Consider the following 19,253-nt stretch of genomic DNA (forward strand, 5'->3'; position numbering starts at 1 on the left):
ATATTCCCCCCAGATCAGTGGTGCTTAACATTGTGTCATGAATCCCTTGAGCAGTGTAGTAAAATCTATAGAGCTCTTTTCTGGGTCATGTTTTTAAATTCATAAAACAAAACATGTGGACAACAAAAAAACCAATTATGTTGAAATACAGATATTAAAAACAAATGAAAAAACAAAACCCACAGGTTAAGAACTTTTGCAAGATTTTCTCTCAGTGCAATTATTCTTTTCTGTCTACCTTTAGCAATGTGCAAGTTTGCTCAGGGAACAAGATCTCCTATCAGCAATTCTAAGTTCAGCTCAATTCATCCACTCATCAACAAACATTTATTAAATATCTACTATATTCCAGGCACTAAGTTGACTGCTGGAGTTAAAAATCTCAATCCTGAAGAGGTTTGCAGTCTATTTAGACACTAAGCCTAAATAAAATTGTGAGGAAAAAAACAATGCAAGGTCTTTGGAAATGGAGTGTTCGACAGTAACAGTTAAGAGATCATATAGGTTGTGAACTCTGAAGGAAACTAGGTGACCATAAATAGATAAATTTAACTATGAATCTTGATAAAAGATAATGTTGTTCTGTGAGGTAGGTGCTATTATTGAGTATTACATTTCCATTTTATACATGAGAAAACTGAATCTGTGAAAATTTAACATGTTATAGTCACTACTTTTAGAGAATGATAGTATTGATTTCATGACAATTTTCACAGCAAGAGTTAGATAATGGGGTGGGGAACTAGAAAAGTATGCCAGAGTGTGGGGGAAGAAAGTGGCTAGGCCAGGATAAAGATAAAGGAATATGATTTTTAAAAAGTAGGGTGGATGCCAGGGAGCTTGGAGCTCCTGGTAGTCATGCTCTTTGGTAGTCTAGTTTGGAGGATGAAGTAGTTGCAGAGGAAATGGCTGGGAAGAACTGCAAGCAAACCACTTGGCAAATTTGAAAATACCATGTGATCAGCTTCATCATCATCTTTTCTCCCTTTCACACCTAAGAAAGAGAGAACAACTAATTTAATCAGGAGCCATCCAAGCTACAACTTCTCCCTAATTAGCTCTTAAAAATAAAGAATCTCTTAGTCAACTGAGGGTAGTAGTTCATTTTCAGCTAGGTGGTGCAGTGGATAGGCACTGGATCTGGAGTTCAAATCCAGCTCTCAGACACGTACTAGATGTATGATCCTGAGCAAGTCACTTAATCCTGTTTGCCTCAGTTTCCTCATCTGTAAAATGAACTGGACAAGGAAATGGCAAACTACTCCAATAACCCCAAATGAGATCACAAAGAATTGGACACTACTGAGACAACTGAACAACAACAGCATTCATATCATTCTAGTCTTTCATAGCATATCAAGCCTAACACTTTCTTTACCAGTAGTCAATCCCACCTAAAAGCCCTGTAGAGAAGAGGAGAACTAGAGACTTCAGTTTATTTCCATTCATTTTGATAGCTGAAAGGAGAGCAGATCTCAACCCCAATAACAAAAACACAGACCTTGCTCAGCCCTTCCTGGTTTTTTCCCCCAAAGTATGGCATCCTGTGCTGTGGTGCTTCAAAAATGTTAAAGGTGACTAGCTTCTTCATTTGTAAGACTGGGAAATTAAACTAGAAGCCCCCTGATCTCCCAGTTCTAAATTCAATTAGTTATTCCACTTACACAGTTTTTGAGCATCATAATATCTAGCTCTATTTTACTGATAAATAAATCAAGGCTCAGAGAAGTTAGATGACTTGGCCAGGGTCACACAGAAAGGATCAGAAGCAGGATACCAACCCTGGATATCTGCTTCCAAATTCAGCAATCTATATCATGTCACTCAATACAAGCCATTTTTCTCTCTGTACATCAGTTTCTTGTGTAAAATGAGATTAAATAGGACATCAATGGGACCTCAGAAGTCCTAGCACCATTCCTTTAACTTATTTTACAGATAAGAACTGAATCCTAGAGATATTAAGTAAATTACTCAGAATAAGATAGTTAAGAGGCAATTAGTTGACAAGTATTTGTTAATTTTCACATAAGTGTTTATTATAATAAATTTATCATAAATATTTATCATTATTTAGTAATAATTCATCAATAATTAATTACTATCAATGCAAACTAGAACTAAAGCCTTTTCAGATGCAAGTATTTATAGAACCCTATAAAACTCTAGTGCTTCAGAGCTGATAGGGATTTTAGAAGCCATCATGCCATCTTGTCTGAGCCCTTCATTTCACAGGTGTGGGAACTGATTTCCAGGAAGGGAAACTAACTTGTTCTAGGTGATACAATCAATTAACTACCCAAATGGAAAGCCAAAAGCCAGGCTTTTCTAAAACCCCGGATTTTTGCCTCCCACCCCCAGTCAGCATTTGGAGCTGTCCATCATAGAGAGTTCCTTCCATCAATCAGTCAGGCTGCCTTCTGAACTCTGGGCTGTGATTAGCTGGTTCGATAATTCAGAAAGCTAGCTTTCTAATTAGTCCCATTGTTCCAGCAACTTGGTGAGGACAGGCTTGACTACTTTTTTTGTGGCCTTCCGAAGGCTTAGACAACAGCCCTGCTATGAAATTGCTGTGAGCTGGAAGAAGGGGAAAGGGGGAGACCACAATTCCAAGTATTGGTATGTAAATGAGCAATTAGGGTCAATTAAAACAGGATACAGTATAATTACCACCAATTGTGCTAACCTTTCTATTCATCCGGACTTGACCTATGGGAAAGGAAAAGCCAACAATAGGAGAAACTCCTTTTTTTTCCCCAGGGGTTTGTTTAGAGCAGTTTACACTTCATTTAACTAGGACTCCAGGAACCTGACAGATTAGTCTGCAGGGTCAATTTTTCACCTCAGAGGACCTGAGTTATACCACTGGGCTGAGAGAGGTCAAGGTAAAGCCAGGCTTGAGGGAAACTTGTCAAAGACTCCATTGTCTTTGCATGAAACTATGCATGCATAATTTATCATAACGCTTGGAGTTCAACTACTGGCTGTTAGGAAACAGTTCTCCGCAGGGCTTCCCTTGCTTAGGAAATGGTAAGGATTTGAAGCTGGAAGGAGTCTTAGAGATATCTACTCCAAACTTCTCTTTTTACAGACTGGGAAACAGGTCTAGAAATGGAAAGCAACTTGGTTCAAGGTCATGGAATGAATAAAACCTCTAAGAGATTTGAGTCGAATTCTTTGAACTGCAAATTCAAGCACTTCTACCTACAGGAAACTTTTTCCTATTATTACTGGCATTTCTCTTCACTTTCCCCACTTTCCAATTATATTATGTTTATTTCATGATTACTTTTTGAATACATATTCCAGGGATTCTTATAGGGCTCCAGCAATCGGGAAAACAAAGACAGGGTAGGGTTAAAGCTCTTGTGAGCAGGAACTTCTAGGACCGGATCATAAGAGCTTTACTTGCCCTTTAGAGGAAATGACTACATTGAAGATATCACACAGTGATAATAGAATATATAGCCAGTGCCTAACTTAATGACCTACCCATCATAGGCATTTAATCTACATGTGATGGTTTGAAATAATGTAAGAATACTCTAATCAGTGTATCAGATTATGGCTGTGGGAATCCTCTTGCCCATTTTTTTTCCTTTCCTTTCCTTTTTTCCCTTTCTCCTCTCTTCCTTTTTGTTTCTTCATTCCCTTCCTTTCTTTCCTTCCTTTCCTTCCTGATCATTAGTCTTTCCAGGCTTTTCATACAATAGGAACTTAATAAATGTTTGTTGAATTAAATTTATAGTATCATAGAATTTATATTCTCAAGCAGAATGGATGTAAGAGCCTATCTAATTCAATCCTGTTGTTTCTATATATCAGACTTTGAGGTTCTAAAGAAATCTTAATCTCTGATATTATTATGTTATGGCTAGAATTATTTTCTGATATTTATGGGAGTGATAAGGACAGGGCTCAAAAACTGAAAAGAATTTGCTTCAATTTTTAATTTTGACATTTGCTTACTGTGACTCTAAGTGGCTATCTTCCTCTCTCTGAGCTTCCATTTCTCTATCTTTAAAATGGACTATTGGAGGAGGAAAGTACTGTGGTAACCTTTAGGTGTTACACAGTAATAATAATTTCTCTAGGCTAAACATCACCAGGCTCTTCTGCCAATCATCATATGGCATGGGTTGATGTCCCCTCAATTGGCTTGTTTCTTTCTGCATATTTTTCAACTTATTTATGTCTTTTCAAAATAATAGTGCCCAGAGCACTATGGTAAGATCAGAGTGCCTTGCAGAAGAAGTGTCACCTCCTTATTGCTGGAAGTTCCTCTCTCAAAGCAGCCCAAGGTCCCACTAATCGTCATGACTTCTATATTGCATTGTTGACTTATATAATATATATAGTTCCCTAAAGCGACAGCATATGATATTAAAATACATCATATAGCACTTTAGAGTTTACAAAGCTTCTTTTTTATAATAACTCTATGGACTAATGTAGATATTATTGTCCTTTTTTATATATAAAAGAGGAAACTGTGGTGAGAGATTTTTCAAGTCCTAGAAATAGATTACATTCTCTTTCAATTAACTTTGTGATGTAGGTGTAAAATTATTAGAATCCCAGTTTTTCAAAGAGGAAAACTGATATCGATGCAGTGATATTAAGTATCCTATGGAGTAGAAGGAAGGCAATATTTGGAGTCAAGACTTGAAAGATGTGAATTTGACTTTCATTTTCACTTTTATGATAATACTTTCTGCCTTCAAAATACTTTCTCTATCTCTCTCTTTCTCTGTCTCTCTCTCTCTTTCTCTGTCTATCTGTCTCTCTCTCTGTCTCTCTCTCTCTCTCTCTCTCTCTCTCTCACACACACACACACACACACACACACACACACACATACACCCAAGCTGGACCATGTCCTTAGGTAAGATGACTGATCAAAGGTCATGTAGCAGAGCTGGAGCTATAAGTTAGATCTCCTGATATCTCACATTCAATATTCTTTCCTTTAGATCATGGAATCTCTTAGGGCATGAGCTATGGGAGGTGGGGGAGAGAGAATTTTCCCTGTCTCTCTGAAGACTTGATTGTGCTTTAGCTAATCCAAGTGACCTTACAGAAGTTATTTCCTCATTCTGGACATTACTAATACTCTACAATTGGCAGAGTGATAGTAAATGCTTAACAACCAACTCTCCAAAAATAAAAATAAAAAATATAGTCACTTTTTGCTTTCACCAACATCATTAATATTTTCCCACCACTTTTCTCAAATATGATCAATCAAGAAAACAAATTCTGATATGTAGCAGTTGTCTGTTTCTAAAGTGTAAAATGTTCACACTAAAAATTTAACAATCTTCTTTTGTTTGAGCTCCAACATTTGCTGCCAAAAGTTATAGATTTAAAGCTAGAAAGGACCTCAAAGAAAATATTCAGTCCATTTTACAAAAGGAAAAACTGAGGTCCAGAGAAGTGTTTTCTTTTACGAAGAAGAAATCCTTTTAAAAATACTGAACTTCCTAATCTGCAGGAGATAATTGATACTGAAACTTCCTTTCAAACAAAGCTTCAATGGAATCCCTATGAGTAAGATGATTTTAAACAATTTGAAGATCAGTAGTTCCAAATTACAAAAGTTGAATTTAGCCCCTTCCATCTCGAAGTTTTGGTGTAGTATACTGAAATAGAGCACTAACTGTGAGGGTAGAGACTCTGGGTTCAAATCCTTCTACCTCTAAATATTTGCTAACATTTCACTGGACATCTTCTCTGGCTTTCATCCATCCAGGGAATGCTTTAACCCCTCATCTCCAACTCCTGAGTTTCCTGGCTTCCTTCACATTCTAGCTAACATACCACCTTTCCCAATTTCCCTTCAATAGTAGCAACTTCTCTCCATTGATTATTTCCAATTTATTCTCTCCATAGTTTTTTGCACAGTCATTTTCCTTCCCTATGAGATTGGGAGCTCCTTGAGAGCAGGGATTGTTGTATATTCCTTTATATCCCTACCAGTTAGCACATATAGACAACACATAATAAATGTTTATTGACTGACTCATTGATTTCAAATGACAACCTCCCTGGGCTCCCTGTAAAATGATGGGGCTGGTCCTCAGAGTTGCTGACCTTTTCAGCTTTAAATGTGTGATTCTGAATCTGTGGATTTAGTAGATGAGTAGGAAGCTGAGGCTCAGAGAGAAGTAACTTGCTCAATCACATAATTAGTCAGAGGCAGAACTGGGTCTCCTATTAAATTTGATTTCAATGTTCCTTCTACCCTGAAGACTACTTTTCTGGGAATTTTTTCTTCCTTTTTGGTTAAGCGTAATACTCACTTAGCTGTTAGAACAAATTATTTTGGATATAAGAACTTAGCTATTCCTACTGAGATCTTCTTGTCTGGAAACAGTTGAAAAGCATCCAGTTTGAGATGGTAACCACTGATGAGAGAATAGAATGATTGATAAAAATGAATTTGTTTCATAAATTATTCTCTTTCTAGCTCATTTTCTCCTCTGGGTTATGAATGAGTTACAAAATGATGACTCCCACTACCTTTGAGTTTTCTTGAATTAAACTATTGGGGGAGAAAGCCTCTCTAATTTATTTTCTTCTCTTGGACAGGTCGTGTATGTCACTGCCACATTCCCCTACATCATGCTTTTGATTCTTCTCATTCGAGGGGTGACACTGCCTGGAGCTTCCGAAGGGATCAAGTTTTACCTCTACCCTGACATCTCTCGGCTCTCCGATGCCCAGGTAGGCTTTGTTCATGGATTGCCTTGTTCCAACTCTTCCTCTCACTCACTTTGTGACATTTGTCCATGGATATTGGACAAATAACTACGTCTATGGACTTACTTTCCTTATCTGTAAAAAGAGGAGATTGGAGGAAATAATCTCTTCAAACTCAATTATTTCATAGACTCTATAGTATAAAGACAATATGTAGGGATGGAGAAACCTATTCATTCAGATCATAAACCAGTGGCCTACTCTCCATAGCACATTAAGTGGCATTTTGACTAAATTTGGCAGTACCTAGAAAGAAAGTAAATTGGGTTAGAGATTTAGCTCTAGAAAGGACTGGGAGGTCTTTGAATCTGATTAATCCTCCTCATTGTATCAAAGAGGAAACTGCAGCAGACAGTGGTTAAGTGACTTGCCCAGGTTTACATAGCTAATAACTGTTTAAGGCAGAATTTGAACTCATGATGTCATTTAGCCTTGCAAATCAGAATCTGCACAATGTTGGTAAGTATTTTTACAATTTTAAGATTCTAGGTTTAGGTTAAGAACTAGGTGCAAATGTTATCCAGTCAGCCCTAAGTATTTAGGTGTACATTCCCTGCAGTGTAAGGAATGGAGAAGAATGAGTGTGATATGGTAAAAAAAATCCAAGTCAAGTCCTGACTCTGCTGCTAATTTGCTAGATGATCTTAGCAAGTCATTTTTCTTCCTATGAAACTCAATTTCTGCCCTTGTAACCCGAGAGGATTGGACTGAATGATCATTGACAGAATTAGAAGGAACATCAGAGATTATGTCAAACCCATTGTACTCCTGTCGAACTGGCCTCCTTGCTGTTCCCAGCATTCAGCATTCTATCCCCAGTGTCACCTGCCTTTGCACTGGATGCTGGGCCCCATCTTTTGGTCTGTCTAATTCCTATGAAGACTGCTCATATGTCACTTTCTACAAGAATTAATTTCCCACTCCATCCCTGTTTATCTTGAATTTATTTTGTATGTCTTTATCTGTCTAAATGTTGCTTTCCCTCATTTTATGGAAGGGCCTCTCCAGCTTTAATATATGATATGAGATGTAAGCAGGGGCTATTTTTTTGTCTTTGTATTTTCTGTGCCTAACACAGAGCCTGACACATAATAAGGCCACAAATAACTTCCTGCCAAATTGAATTGAACATCAATGATAAGAAGCATTTTGTCTCTACTGAAAGATTCTATGGAGGTTTATTCTAGCTCGAGGATTTTTTTTTTAATCAGTGTTAGCTAAGGTCAAAGCACATAAACAAGATTTCCATTTGGCTGGGATTTCAATCAGGAGTTCTTTCTCCCATAGCTGATAAGCTGTAAATAACCCTTCAGGAATAGGAGAGACACATCAGTCTGGAAAGGACCTTTGAGATTATCCTGCCTGATCCCCTCATTGGTAACAAAATGGGAAGAGAAATAAAATCCTCCATGCAAGTTCTGGGCTTTGGATAGTTAGATGGTGACATTCAGGGCTAGAACAGCAGCTTAGAAACCCATGTCAGAATGCATTTTGTTCAAGCCTCCCCCTCAGTCCAGGGAACCGTGAAAGGTTGTAGCCAGAGTACATCTGTGCTCGCATTAGACAGTTGGAAGAGTCTTGAAGGAACTGCCTCACAGTTTTAGATTCCTAGCACATCACCTGAGGCTGTTTCCAGAGATGCACTGAGAGGTTAGAGAAGCATGTTAGCAATGGATGGGGGATTTTCACAAAAAAAGCAAGGATATAGAAAGCAGCAAGAATAAAGAAAGCAGCAGGTGCAGAGACTTTATTCCCTGTCTTTTTCCTTTGAACCATTTGGCAGGATTCAATTAAGAGGCAGAGGATCTGGGTTCAAGACTTAAATCTCGTCACTGCCTAAATGACTTTGGATTTTTCAAGTCAGCATCAATTAGCATTATTATCATAACCATGAATTAAATGACAAATTCATAACATACAAACATTTATTAAGCATCTATGTGCCAGGCACTGTGCTAAGTGCTGGAAAGACAAATATGAAAAAGGATAGTCCCTGTCCTCAAAGAGCTTACAATCTAGTGGGAAGAAGATATATAAAAGCTTAAAAGAGAGGGGGGAGGAAAGTACCTGCTATGCCAACATGGAGAAGAAAACAAAGAAATCCAAAGTAAGTGCAACTAGGTAGGAAATGAGGAGAAATCTGATGAGATCTCAATTCTATTTTCCTCCTTAAATTGGGTAGTTTATGATTCCATTCACCATTCAGAATCAGATGATCAAAGGGGACCGATAAGATGTGTTATTCCTGTTGTTGTTCAGTCATGTCTGACTCTTCATGATGAAGATCATGATCTTCATGACTGGGATTTTCTCAGCAAAGATATTGGCCATTTCCATCTCTTGCCCATTTACAGGTTAAAAATCTTAGGCAAACAGGGTTAAGTTATTTGCTTAGGATCATGCAACTAGTAAGTATCTGAGGCCAAATTTGAACTCATGAAGATGAGTCTTCCTAAACTCAGTACACACTCTACAATCCCACCTAGCTGCCCAAGGTATGAGTAAAAAGGCCAATTGAATGATGAGGCTTCCCAATAATGAATTTACTATGAGGTATGATGATGGAGAAACTAAAGAATTCCAAAATGAGTATACCTGGGTGAAAACTGGACCTCAATTTTCTCATCTGTAAAGTGAAAAGGTTGGATGAAATGTCAGTAGAATGAGCACCGGCTCTGGGGGGAGAGGACTGAAATTTAAACCCATCCCTGACATTTATGACTCAAATAATTTTGATCAAGTCACTTTACATTCTTGGCATCTCCTTCCTCATCTATAAAAAGAGGGGGTCAGCCTTTTTAGCTTCTGAGGTCCCTTCTACCCTTAAATCTGTGACATAGTACATCAACTCCAGATTATTATAGAAGCTTCCAGTTTTTAGGTTATTTTATTTTGCCTGGGATCTTCTCCATCACCATCTCCCACCATACTTTGGATCCCTTCCACACGCCTTCTAATGTCCTTTGGAAGTTGGGAAGATCATCATCAAAAGCGAAGAGGATTTTAGAGTAACAGAGGTCATGTAGTCCAACTCTTGTGTTTTTAATCTGGGGACCACAAGGGGGCAAAGTCCAAAAGCTCCCTATTTACTAGTGACTAATACCATAAATGTCAATAAGGTTATCACTTTGATAATGCACATGCTGGAGAGTTAGAAACCATTAGCTTATATAAATATTTTTAGATGTAATATGGAGCAATGGAAAGAAGCTTCTATTATTAGAGAAGTCATACCCTGGCTCTGTGGCTCATACAATCTAGGGCAAATCATCTTTGTGGACCTCACTTTACTTCCCTGTAAAATGAAAGACTTGGAACAGAAGACATTTAAAGTTCTTTCCAGTGCTGTGAGCTTATTATGAATTGGAGGATTATCTGTGGATTTCCATTATCCATAGACTTCTTCCTTCTCTCGTCCTACACTCAGTGACCATGGATAATTGAGAGTTGGCTCCCTTAGGCTGAGAAAGTAGGGCAAGATTGCTGCTTAGCATCAATACTTTATCAGGGAAAAGGAGAATTACAGTTAAAGGTTCCATAGGAATCTAGTATTGCTTCTTTTAATGGAATCCTCAATTTAGCAAGTCCAGATGCTTTTGTTGAATAAGAAGTCTGTCTTGTTTTTTCAATTTGTTCATTCAATTGTACCAACAAAGGACAGTTTGGTGATATTGTAACCAGGCCTGGTAAATCTCAAAAAACCTTGAGTGTTTGCTGGAGACTGGGAGTGGAGACAGCATGGGACAATGGTGGATTTGAAACCAGAGGGTGTGAGTTTGAATTCTGTTTCTGCCACATTAAAAAAAACCGACAGGTCATTTTCTTTCTTGAGCTTCAATTTCCTTGTAACTTAAATGACAGAATTAGACAAAACTGGGGCCCATGAACTCTATGTGTGTGGTGTGTCTGTGTGTATGTATAAACATACACATAAATATAAACATATGTGTGTTTGTATCTATATGCTCCATATATGTGTATATAGTCTCTATATACATATGTATGGTATATATATAGTCTCTATATACATATGTATGTGTGTATATATATATATATGTGTGTGTGTGTGTGTGTGTGTGTGTATGTATATATCCAGCTTCAGACACTTATTACTATGTGACCCTGAGCAAGTCACTTAACTCTATTTGCCTCAGTTTCCACATCTGTAAAATGAATTGCAGAAGGAAATAACAAACCTCTCTAATATCTTTGCCAAGAAAAGTCCAAATAAGGTCACAAAGAATCAGACATGATTGAAATGACCAAATCATAGCAATATTAGCCTGGGAGTTCCAGGGAGAGTAGATTCCCAGCCTCTGCTACTGAACTTTCTACCCTGCAGGTTTTTCCAATGGTAACTATTTGTTGAACTGATACCTGACATTTCACTGTTAGCTATTCATTCTCGGGAGAGACAGAGAGACAGAGACACAGAGAGAAAGACAGAGAGAGAGAGAGAGAGAGAGAGAGAGAGAGAGAGAGAGAGAGAGAGAGAGAGAGAGAGAGAGAGAGAGAGAAAGAAAGAAAGAAAGAAAGAAAGAAAGAAAGAAAGAAAGAAAGAAAGAAAGAAAGAAAGAAAGAAAGAAAGAAAGAGAGAGAGAGAGATATCAGGGCTGGTTCTCCTAATATGGAAATGGGGGAAATAACTGAGCACTTTTGGTCACCAGTAAGATTGCCTTGGTTAAAACTTTCAAAAGGAAAGGAGAGGGAGGAAGCAAGGAAGCAAGGAAGAAGGAAGAAAGGAAGGAAGGAAGGAAGGAAGGAAGGGAAAAAGGAAAAAGGGAAGGAAAGGAAGGAGGAAGGGAGGGAGATGTGAGAGAAAGGAAGGAAGAAAAGGAAGGAAGAAAGAGGAGGACAGGAGGAAAGAAGGGAGGGAGGAAGGAAAGAAAGGAAGGGAATGAAGAAACGAAAAGGAAGAGAGGAGAAAGGGAAAAAAGGAAAAGAAAGGAAAAAGAAATGGGCAAAAGGATTCCCACAGCCATAATTTGATACATTGATTAGAGTGTTCTTACCTTATTTCAAACCATCACATATAGATTAAATGCCTATGATGGGTAGGTCATTAAGTTAGGCACTGGCTATATATTTTATTATCACTATGTGATATCTTCAATGTAGTCATTTCCTCTAAAGGGCAAGTATGGCCATTTTGTATCCCCAGTATATCCTTCCATAAATTTACCACAAGAAGTCCACTCAATGCAGTTGTTGGAAGATTATCCTCAGGATTTTTTGAATTTTGAATTTTGAATACCAGTGAAACATGTTAACTAGCCATCATTATTTATCTGCCCTCTGTATCTATTATCTTTTCTACTGATACCTTTTTTTGACATTGATTATTCATCAATAACCATTTATTAAATACCTGCTACATACTTAGAGGTACAAGAGAAAAAAATGATCTGATCCTTGCTTAAAAGGAGCTGATATTCAATTGGGAAACTCATGTCCACATGTAGATATATACAAAATAGGGGCCAGGTAATTGAAAGCAATTGGACACGATCAAGAGACTTCTCCTAGCAGATGGTACTTGGGTGAAATCTTGAGGGAAACCAAGGCTTCTGAGTGATTGAGGCAAAAAGGGAATACATTCCAGGCTGGCAAAAAAAGGTCAGTTAATTCTGTTCCCCCTGCTTAATTATTCGCAATGTGTCCTTATTGTTCTCTGGAGTAATGGGGAACCTCTGGATTCTCAAATTAATTTCCTTGGGGACTGAAGTTTACTAAGACTCTTAACTATGCAACAGAATTGCAAGGATAATGTGTTAAAAGGATGAAGACAAATAAAACATATATTAAAAGCTTACTACAAGGCACTTTGCTAAAGTATAAAAAAACAAATAAGAGAATCCCTGCCTTCGATGTACTTACTGCTGATTGGGGAAGACAGAACATGGGAAGGAAGGAAAAGTAGAGATGGGGAGGATCCAGTTAGGTGTGAAGACACCCTTGGGGAGGTGACTCAGAGAACGGGGCCTGGCATAATAAGGGAAAAAAAACACTTATCAGATTCTGAGGTTCTGGTAGACAGGATGAGGATGACATGGTGAGGAGAAGGCCAAGAAGGGAAACCCTGAAACAAAAACCCTGGGGATTACCAATAAAAAAAATAACAGGATCTCTCTTCTTAAGAAACTTACAATCTACTAAAGGGAATCCTAGAGGGAGTTAGAGCATAAAATACTTATGTGTAGTGGATGGTGAAAGATAGGTAGGATGATAAGGGTAAAAAAAAGATCCCAGCAAAGAGATCTCTGATGTTTTAAAGATGGGGAGAACATGTTTGTCTGGGAGAGATAAAAGAGACTGTCTTGAAAGGAGAGAATGATTCTGAAAGATGGAGCTAAGAAAGGCTCAAATGGACATGGAAGCAGCATACGCCATGGCAAGTTCCAAGAAAAAGTTAGGCTGGAGCAGAGAATGTGAGCAGGGGGAAGAACTGAGGGAAAAGGCAGAAGCAGCTGGCAGTAGGCCTGCAATGAATGCTGAGATGTGGGTCTTTCCTAGGACCATCATCGCCATCCACACACCTCCACCCCCAGCCAAAGCAGGTCACTTTTTAGATGTCACCTCCACAGCAGAGAGTCAGAGATCCTTTGTGGACAGCCAACTTCCTTGATAAGAGGATCAATGAATCCAGTCAATTGAGAAGAACTAATTAAGCACTTACTATGTGTCGGGCATTAGGGATACACAAATATGAAATTGTGCCTGCCTTCAAGGAGCTTACATTCTATCAAGGGAAATGACATTATAGATGCAAGAATAAATATACATGTCTATAGAAATATATATGCATATACATACATGTACATACATGCACCTATATGTATGCATGCATATACACAACACACATGTATACCCGTCTATACATACACATATGTGTATGTATGTGTGTACAAAGTCAAGAGGGAAGTGGATTAGCCATTGGGCAGAGCAGGAAAGCCATCATTCAGAAGACCCTGAAGGTTAAGGGCGGCCATGAGGAGGGAGGGCATTCCAGGATGAGGTGCTGGGGAAGATAAGGATGGGAGACGGTCGGTACAAAGGATTGGACACAGAAGCCAGGAGGTCATACGTGCCAGAAAGACTAAGACTGCCAGAGTCTGGGGAAGGAGGAATGTAAAATAAAACTGGAAAGGTGAGTTGGAGCCAAGCTCTAAAGGAGGCTCCGGCTTCTCTCATCTGACAGAGTGAGGAGCCAGACCTGAAATATCCTGAGAGGTAAAGCAAAAAGAGCATTGAACGAGGTGGTCGCTAGGGGGGCTCAGTGGATAGGATGCCAGACCTAAATTCAAATCCTTCCTCACTTATTATGTGATCCTGGACAAATCACCTCTATTTGCCTCAGTTTCCCCAAAAGTAAAATGGGGATAACAATAACACCTACCTTCCAGAATTGTTAGAAGAATTTAACAAGATAATATTTGTTAAGTGCTAGGAAAACCTTAAAGTACGACGTAAGTGGTAGCCATTATTACTTTTGAATGGAATTGGGGACCTACTGGTCTTAACCTTGATTCTGCTCATAATTTATTATAGGATCATGCCCCTCCTCCAGGACCCCATTTCTTTATCTGTCAAAAGGGAGAGGGGGCTGTTACTGGATGTCTAAAGTCCTTGCAGTTCAGAGAGTCGTGGCCAGCCTCTCTCCATAGGATGCTTGGCCATCCCTCTCCTACACCCTCAATGGGAGGGTAAACAGGATTAGCGTCCTGGTGGGCTTTACTGTTTACAGAGGAGACTTGAGGGGGTGCAACACGAGTCTCTCAATTCCAGGGCAGCTGCCTCTACCCGCTTTGCTGACAGCTTACAAGTGCTTCTGACATGCCTATTTGCAGTATCATTAACATTTCTAAAGAAACACAGTCCCCAGACTGTACTAGAGCTTCTGAGATGCTGCTCCCAGGCTGTTTCTTTAGCATGGGAAAATCCCTTTTTCCCTTGGACCCCCTGAGCCTCTCCAGAGCCTCTGATGCATTCGGTTTTTTTCAGGGTAGATTAAGTGTTTAGTCTGGGGTTTCAGCCCTCATATTCAGAACTATCTACCTTCCTCCAGTCAAGGAAATTGAAAGGCAGTGAAAAAAAGGGTATAAATAAGGTCTCTGTCTTTGGGTGGCCTTCCCAAGCTGTGCTGGCTCTGCTGTTGAAGAGAGAGGGCTTGTGCACTGGGAGAAGCTAAAAGTAAAGAAGACCTGGACAAAGGCATCTGGCGGAGTTGAAAGATCCTCGGTCTTGGAGTTAGGAAAACTGGGGTCAAGTCCCTGCTATACTCATGTGATCTTGACAAAAACTGTACCTTCTTGGGTGTTGTTATTGTCCAGAAAATGAGGATTTGCCCTGTGAGGATCTGAAGAGTCCATTCTGTCTCTGTTCTAAGGTCCCTCTTAGTTCTGACATTCTGTGTTCTAAGAACCTTTCCAGCTCTGAAGTCCTGTGCTCTAAAAACCCTCCCAGCTCTAACATTCTCTGTTTTAAGCACCCTCCTAGTTCTAATATTCTGTGTTCCAAGGGGCCGCCCAGCTCTGACATCCTGTGTTCTAAGGGCCCTCCCAGTTCTAATATTCTGTGTTCCAAGGGCCCTCCCTCCCAGCTCTGATATCCTGCATTCTAAGAACCTTCCCAGCTCTGACCTCCTGGGTTCTAAGGGCCCTCCCAGCTCTGACATTCTGTGCTCTAAGCACCCTCATAGCTCTAACATTCCATGAGATTGTCAGACTGATGTATAGGATATCAGAAGGCCTAAGGTGGCTAACAAAGGGGACATGGGGTCCCATTGTCAGTGGCAGTTCTGCCATGGTTTCTCGGTGTGACTTGGAACAAACCCCTTTTCTCACTAGCTCAGACCCCTTCTCTGTCATGGGGAGAAGAATCCCAAGTCTGACTCCTAGTAGTTTATGTTTGAATAAAGTCTTACACTTTCCAAAGCTCTTTCCTCCCTTGTGAGACAGATGGGGCATTTCAGCATTATCACTCCATAACATCATGGCCCTATAGAAGGGATATGTCAGCATTATCATTCCATACCATCATTCTATATCTGGGGAAATAGGATCTAAAAAGAGATTTAGAGGTATTACACTTGGAACAAGGATGACCTGAGTACAAATATGGCCTCAGCCACTTACTAGTGTACCATGAAAAGCCATTTCACTTCTCTGAGGCTCATTATCCTCATCTCTAGAATTCTTTAGATATTCCTTGAGCATCCTTCCAGCTCTCACTCTTGGTCCTGAAATACTGCACCCCTATGATTTTCTTAAGGGGAACAGGATGGTGCAGTGACTAGTACACTGGATTTGGAATCAGGAAATCCAATTATTACGAGTTCAAATTCAGCCCCTTACTAATTGTATGATCCTGAGAAAATCACTTAGTCATATTGTCCTCAGTTTCCTCATCTGTAAAATGAGCTGGAAAAAGAACTCCAATACATATTCCAAGAAAACCCCCAAATGGGATCATGAAAAGTTGGACACAAATGGAAAAAAAAATGAAACAATGGTTAATACACATACCCAAGTTCTCTAACTCCAAATTGAAGGCTTTCTATATAGCATCACGATGGCTTTTCATAGCTCCAACAAGGTGAGTAACACAAGTATTATCATCCCCACTGTGTTCAGAGACACAGCCACACAAGCTAGTGCATATCAGAGGCAGGATTGAGACCACGACACTTATGACTTCCAGTCCCAACTTTTCTCTCTCCACCATACTGTTTCTCTTAGGGCTAAGAGCTGACTGACATTGTTACTGCTCTTGGCTTGTAGGCAGAGAATTCCTCTGGGTCCCAAACATTTCTGAACCACTTTTCCCATGAGCACCCAAGCTTTTTGTGTAGCTACTTATGGAAAGTCTTGTGCAAAATCTGTGTCAGCTATTCAGAGGTCCCAATACAGGAGCTCCCTCCTTGTCACCTGCACCCTTGGAAGTTAAATGACTTACCAGGCTCACAGAGCTAATAAATGTCTCAATTTAAACCCAAGTTTTCCTGACTTGAAGCCCTACCAATTATGCCACAGAGTCCAGCATCCATAATGCATCTTTATTATTAATATTCCTCCACCCGCTCCAAAGGGGAGCAACTCTGTGGGAGCAACCATGGGGCCAATTTCCCTTTTGATCCTGTGCATTCAGTGCTGGAGGAATCACTGTCCCTGTGCCTAAAGGGAGTGGCTTGAACTTCGGGCTTTTCTTGTTGACTCAGTAAATTAAGATTTTCATCGAGAAATGTGAAGCTCCATAGTGGCTGGACCTCTTTGTTTCTGTGTAGTTGGCATTCCGTGCTCTGTTATAACTTTCTAAACATCTATTTGTCTTCCCTGTCGACTCTCTGGTAGCTTTCAAGAACGGAGTGCTCCTGCCTCGGGCTTTTTTTATGTTCCATCTTTTCAGCATGCTGGGGAGCTGTGTGGCCTTGCAGGCAGTCACATTCTCCCTGCTCCCCAGTCCTTCCACTCCCGCTCCTCATTGTGTTCTGAGTGTGTGTTTGGAGGGTGAGAACAGAAGGGACTGTCTCAGTTCCAAAGCCCAGGATCTGCTTTCCCATGGCATGACCCAGTCCCGAGGCTGGCCTCCTTGGCAGAATGGAAAATAGCAAATCAAGCCCCGCTCCTGAGGTTTCTGAACAACAAAAGATTCATGGTCAGTCCTTGCTCAGGGGGAATGCCCGAATCGTGAAATTACCACAGAGTAATAAATCAAGTTGTGGAAGCTGGTGTTCCAGATGTGTGAGTCAAATAATGTTACAGTTTCTTAAACTGTGGTTTGCAACATAACTGAATGTGTGGGGTGTGAAATGATGACTTATTGTTAGCAAGTGTTTGATTTATATAACTGTTAAATATACCTATACATTCTTGGGTGAAAAGGGGTAGTGAGTGAAAAAAAATTTAATTAGCACTATTATAATGGACACCAGTTGCTAATCTTGAATTCGGATCCCTGAACATCGAATCAAAACACATTTTGCCATGGAATTTTCATGCCCCAGGATACTGGGATATAAGATTAGGAATCCACAAAACAGGATCAAGTTTTAGGAATTTTAGGGATCTAAGAAGAGAGGCTGTTTAATTTAAGATACAATGCAGCATCTGTCTAAAATACATGTACTGAGAGATAGCTCTATGGGTTGTACATTTTATTGCAGGTAAGCCTCCATAGATATTCTTCCTACACTTGATGATCTTTCCTGTGTGGATGGTTGACCACTTTTTCAATTAATATTTATTTTCTCTCCCTTCCACTCCTAATTTAAAAGGAAACAACAAAGAAACCCTTGTGTCACATAAGCATAGCCAAGCAAAACAAACCCCTACATTGTCCATGTCCAAAAAATGTGCATCATTTTGCATCTTGCATGGATGATTCACCATTGAACAGAAGGGAGAAAGGAGGCTGAGTTCTTTTGAAGAGAAGTGCTCCGTTCTTTTACCAAAAGGAAGCTTTTCCCTGAAACAAAGGACAGTGTTTTAGCACCAAAATTCTTAATGTTGTACAGCTGTGAATCATGGTGCTCTTTGGTCTGAGCAGAATCAGAAAAAAAGCTCACTCAAAGGACCACAAAAAGTGCATGAGCTGGCTGCCGTTAATTATACAGGGAAAATAATGGCAAAGATGTTGTCTCAGAATCCATGACTATGGGAAAATGGGGGAATCATTAAAAGAGGGCCAGTGTTAAGACATGGCTTAAATAGTCTGTTGGTATCTCTGCAAGAACCCCTTCTTCACACTGAGTGGACCTGTGGTGGTATGAGGCCCTAGATGAGTCATACCGAATGGATGGATATAGGAATTTATTTACAAATCACTTTGCTCATATATTTCATTGCATCTTCAGGTTTAGCACAGCAGTAGGTGCTTAATGAATACTTATTGACATGCAATTAGTAAATCAACAAGCATTTATTAAGTACCTACTATAATGCTTGACATTGTGCTAAATTCTAGGAACACAAAAACAGTTTAAAAATATGGTTTTTCCCTAAGGAAATTTACATTCTAATGACCGAGACAATTATGTACCAACAATATACACATAATAAAAATGAAGGCTAAGGGACATAGTCTCTTGTAAATCTCAACTTTAGGTCTTATAAACCTTAACATTTAAAGTTATAGACTATATCATGGCAAGGATATTTCCCATCCTTTTTTTTTTTTCAAATATGGCATAACAGTCATAAAAATGAGACAATGGGGAGTCAGATCTGGAGTATCTTCTTTAGATCAGGAGCTAGACAGAAGCTACCCTTTCTAGTTGAGAATTGCTCATGGAGGGAGGGCTGGATTTACAGTCCAAAAACCAGATTTTTAGATCCTGTGTCTGTTTGCTATTTATATGTCTTTAGTAAGTCAATGTATCTTTGTGGGTTTCAGCTTTCTCATCTGTAAATGAGAGGGTTAAACTAAATCAGGGATTCTTGACTTTGGGCCATGGATCCTCATGGCAGTCTGGTAAAACCTACAGACACCTTCTC

At 39.5% G+C, this 19,253-nt stretch overlaps 1 protein-coding gene across 1 annotated transcript in view; it reads left to right on the forward strand.

The window, feature by feature from the left end:
- SLC6A11 (solute carrier family 6 member 11) overlaps nt 1-19,253 on the forward strand; it is a 174,873-nt gene that overhangs the window by 93,136 nt on the left and 62,484 nt on the right. The window contains exon 6 of the mRNA XM_051982320.1: nt 6,592-6,726. Coding sequence (XP_051838280.1) covers nt 6,592-6,726 — 135 coding nt within the window. The remainder of the gene's footprint in view (nt 1-6,591; nt 6,727-19,253) is intronic.

This window comes from Antechinus flavipes, chromosome 1 (genome assembly GCF_016432865.1).
Source record: "Antechinus flavipes isolate AdamAnt ecotype Samford, QLD, Australia chromosome 1, AdamAnt_v2, whole genome shotgun sequence".
Classification (NCBI taxonomy): domain Eukaryota; kingdom Metazoa; phylum Chordata; class Mammalia; order Dasyuromorphia; family Dasyuridae; genus Antechinus; species Antechinus flavipes.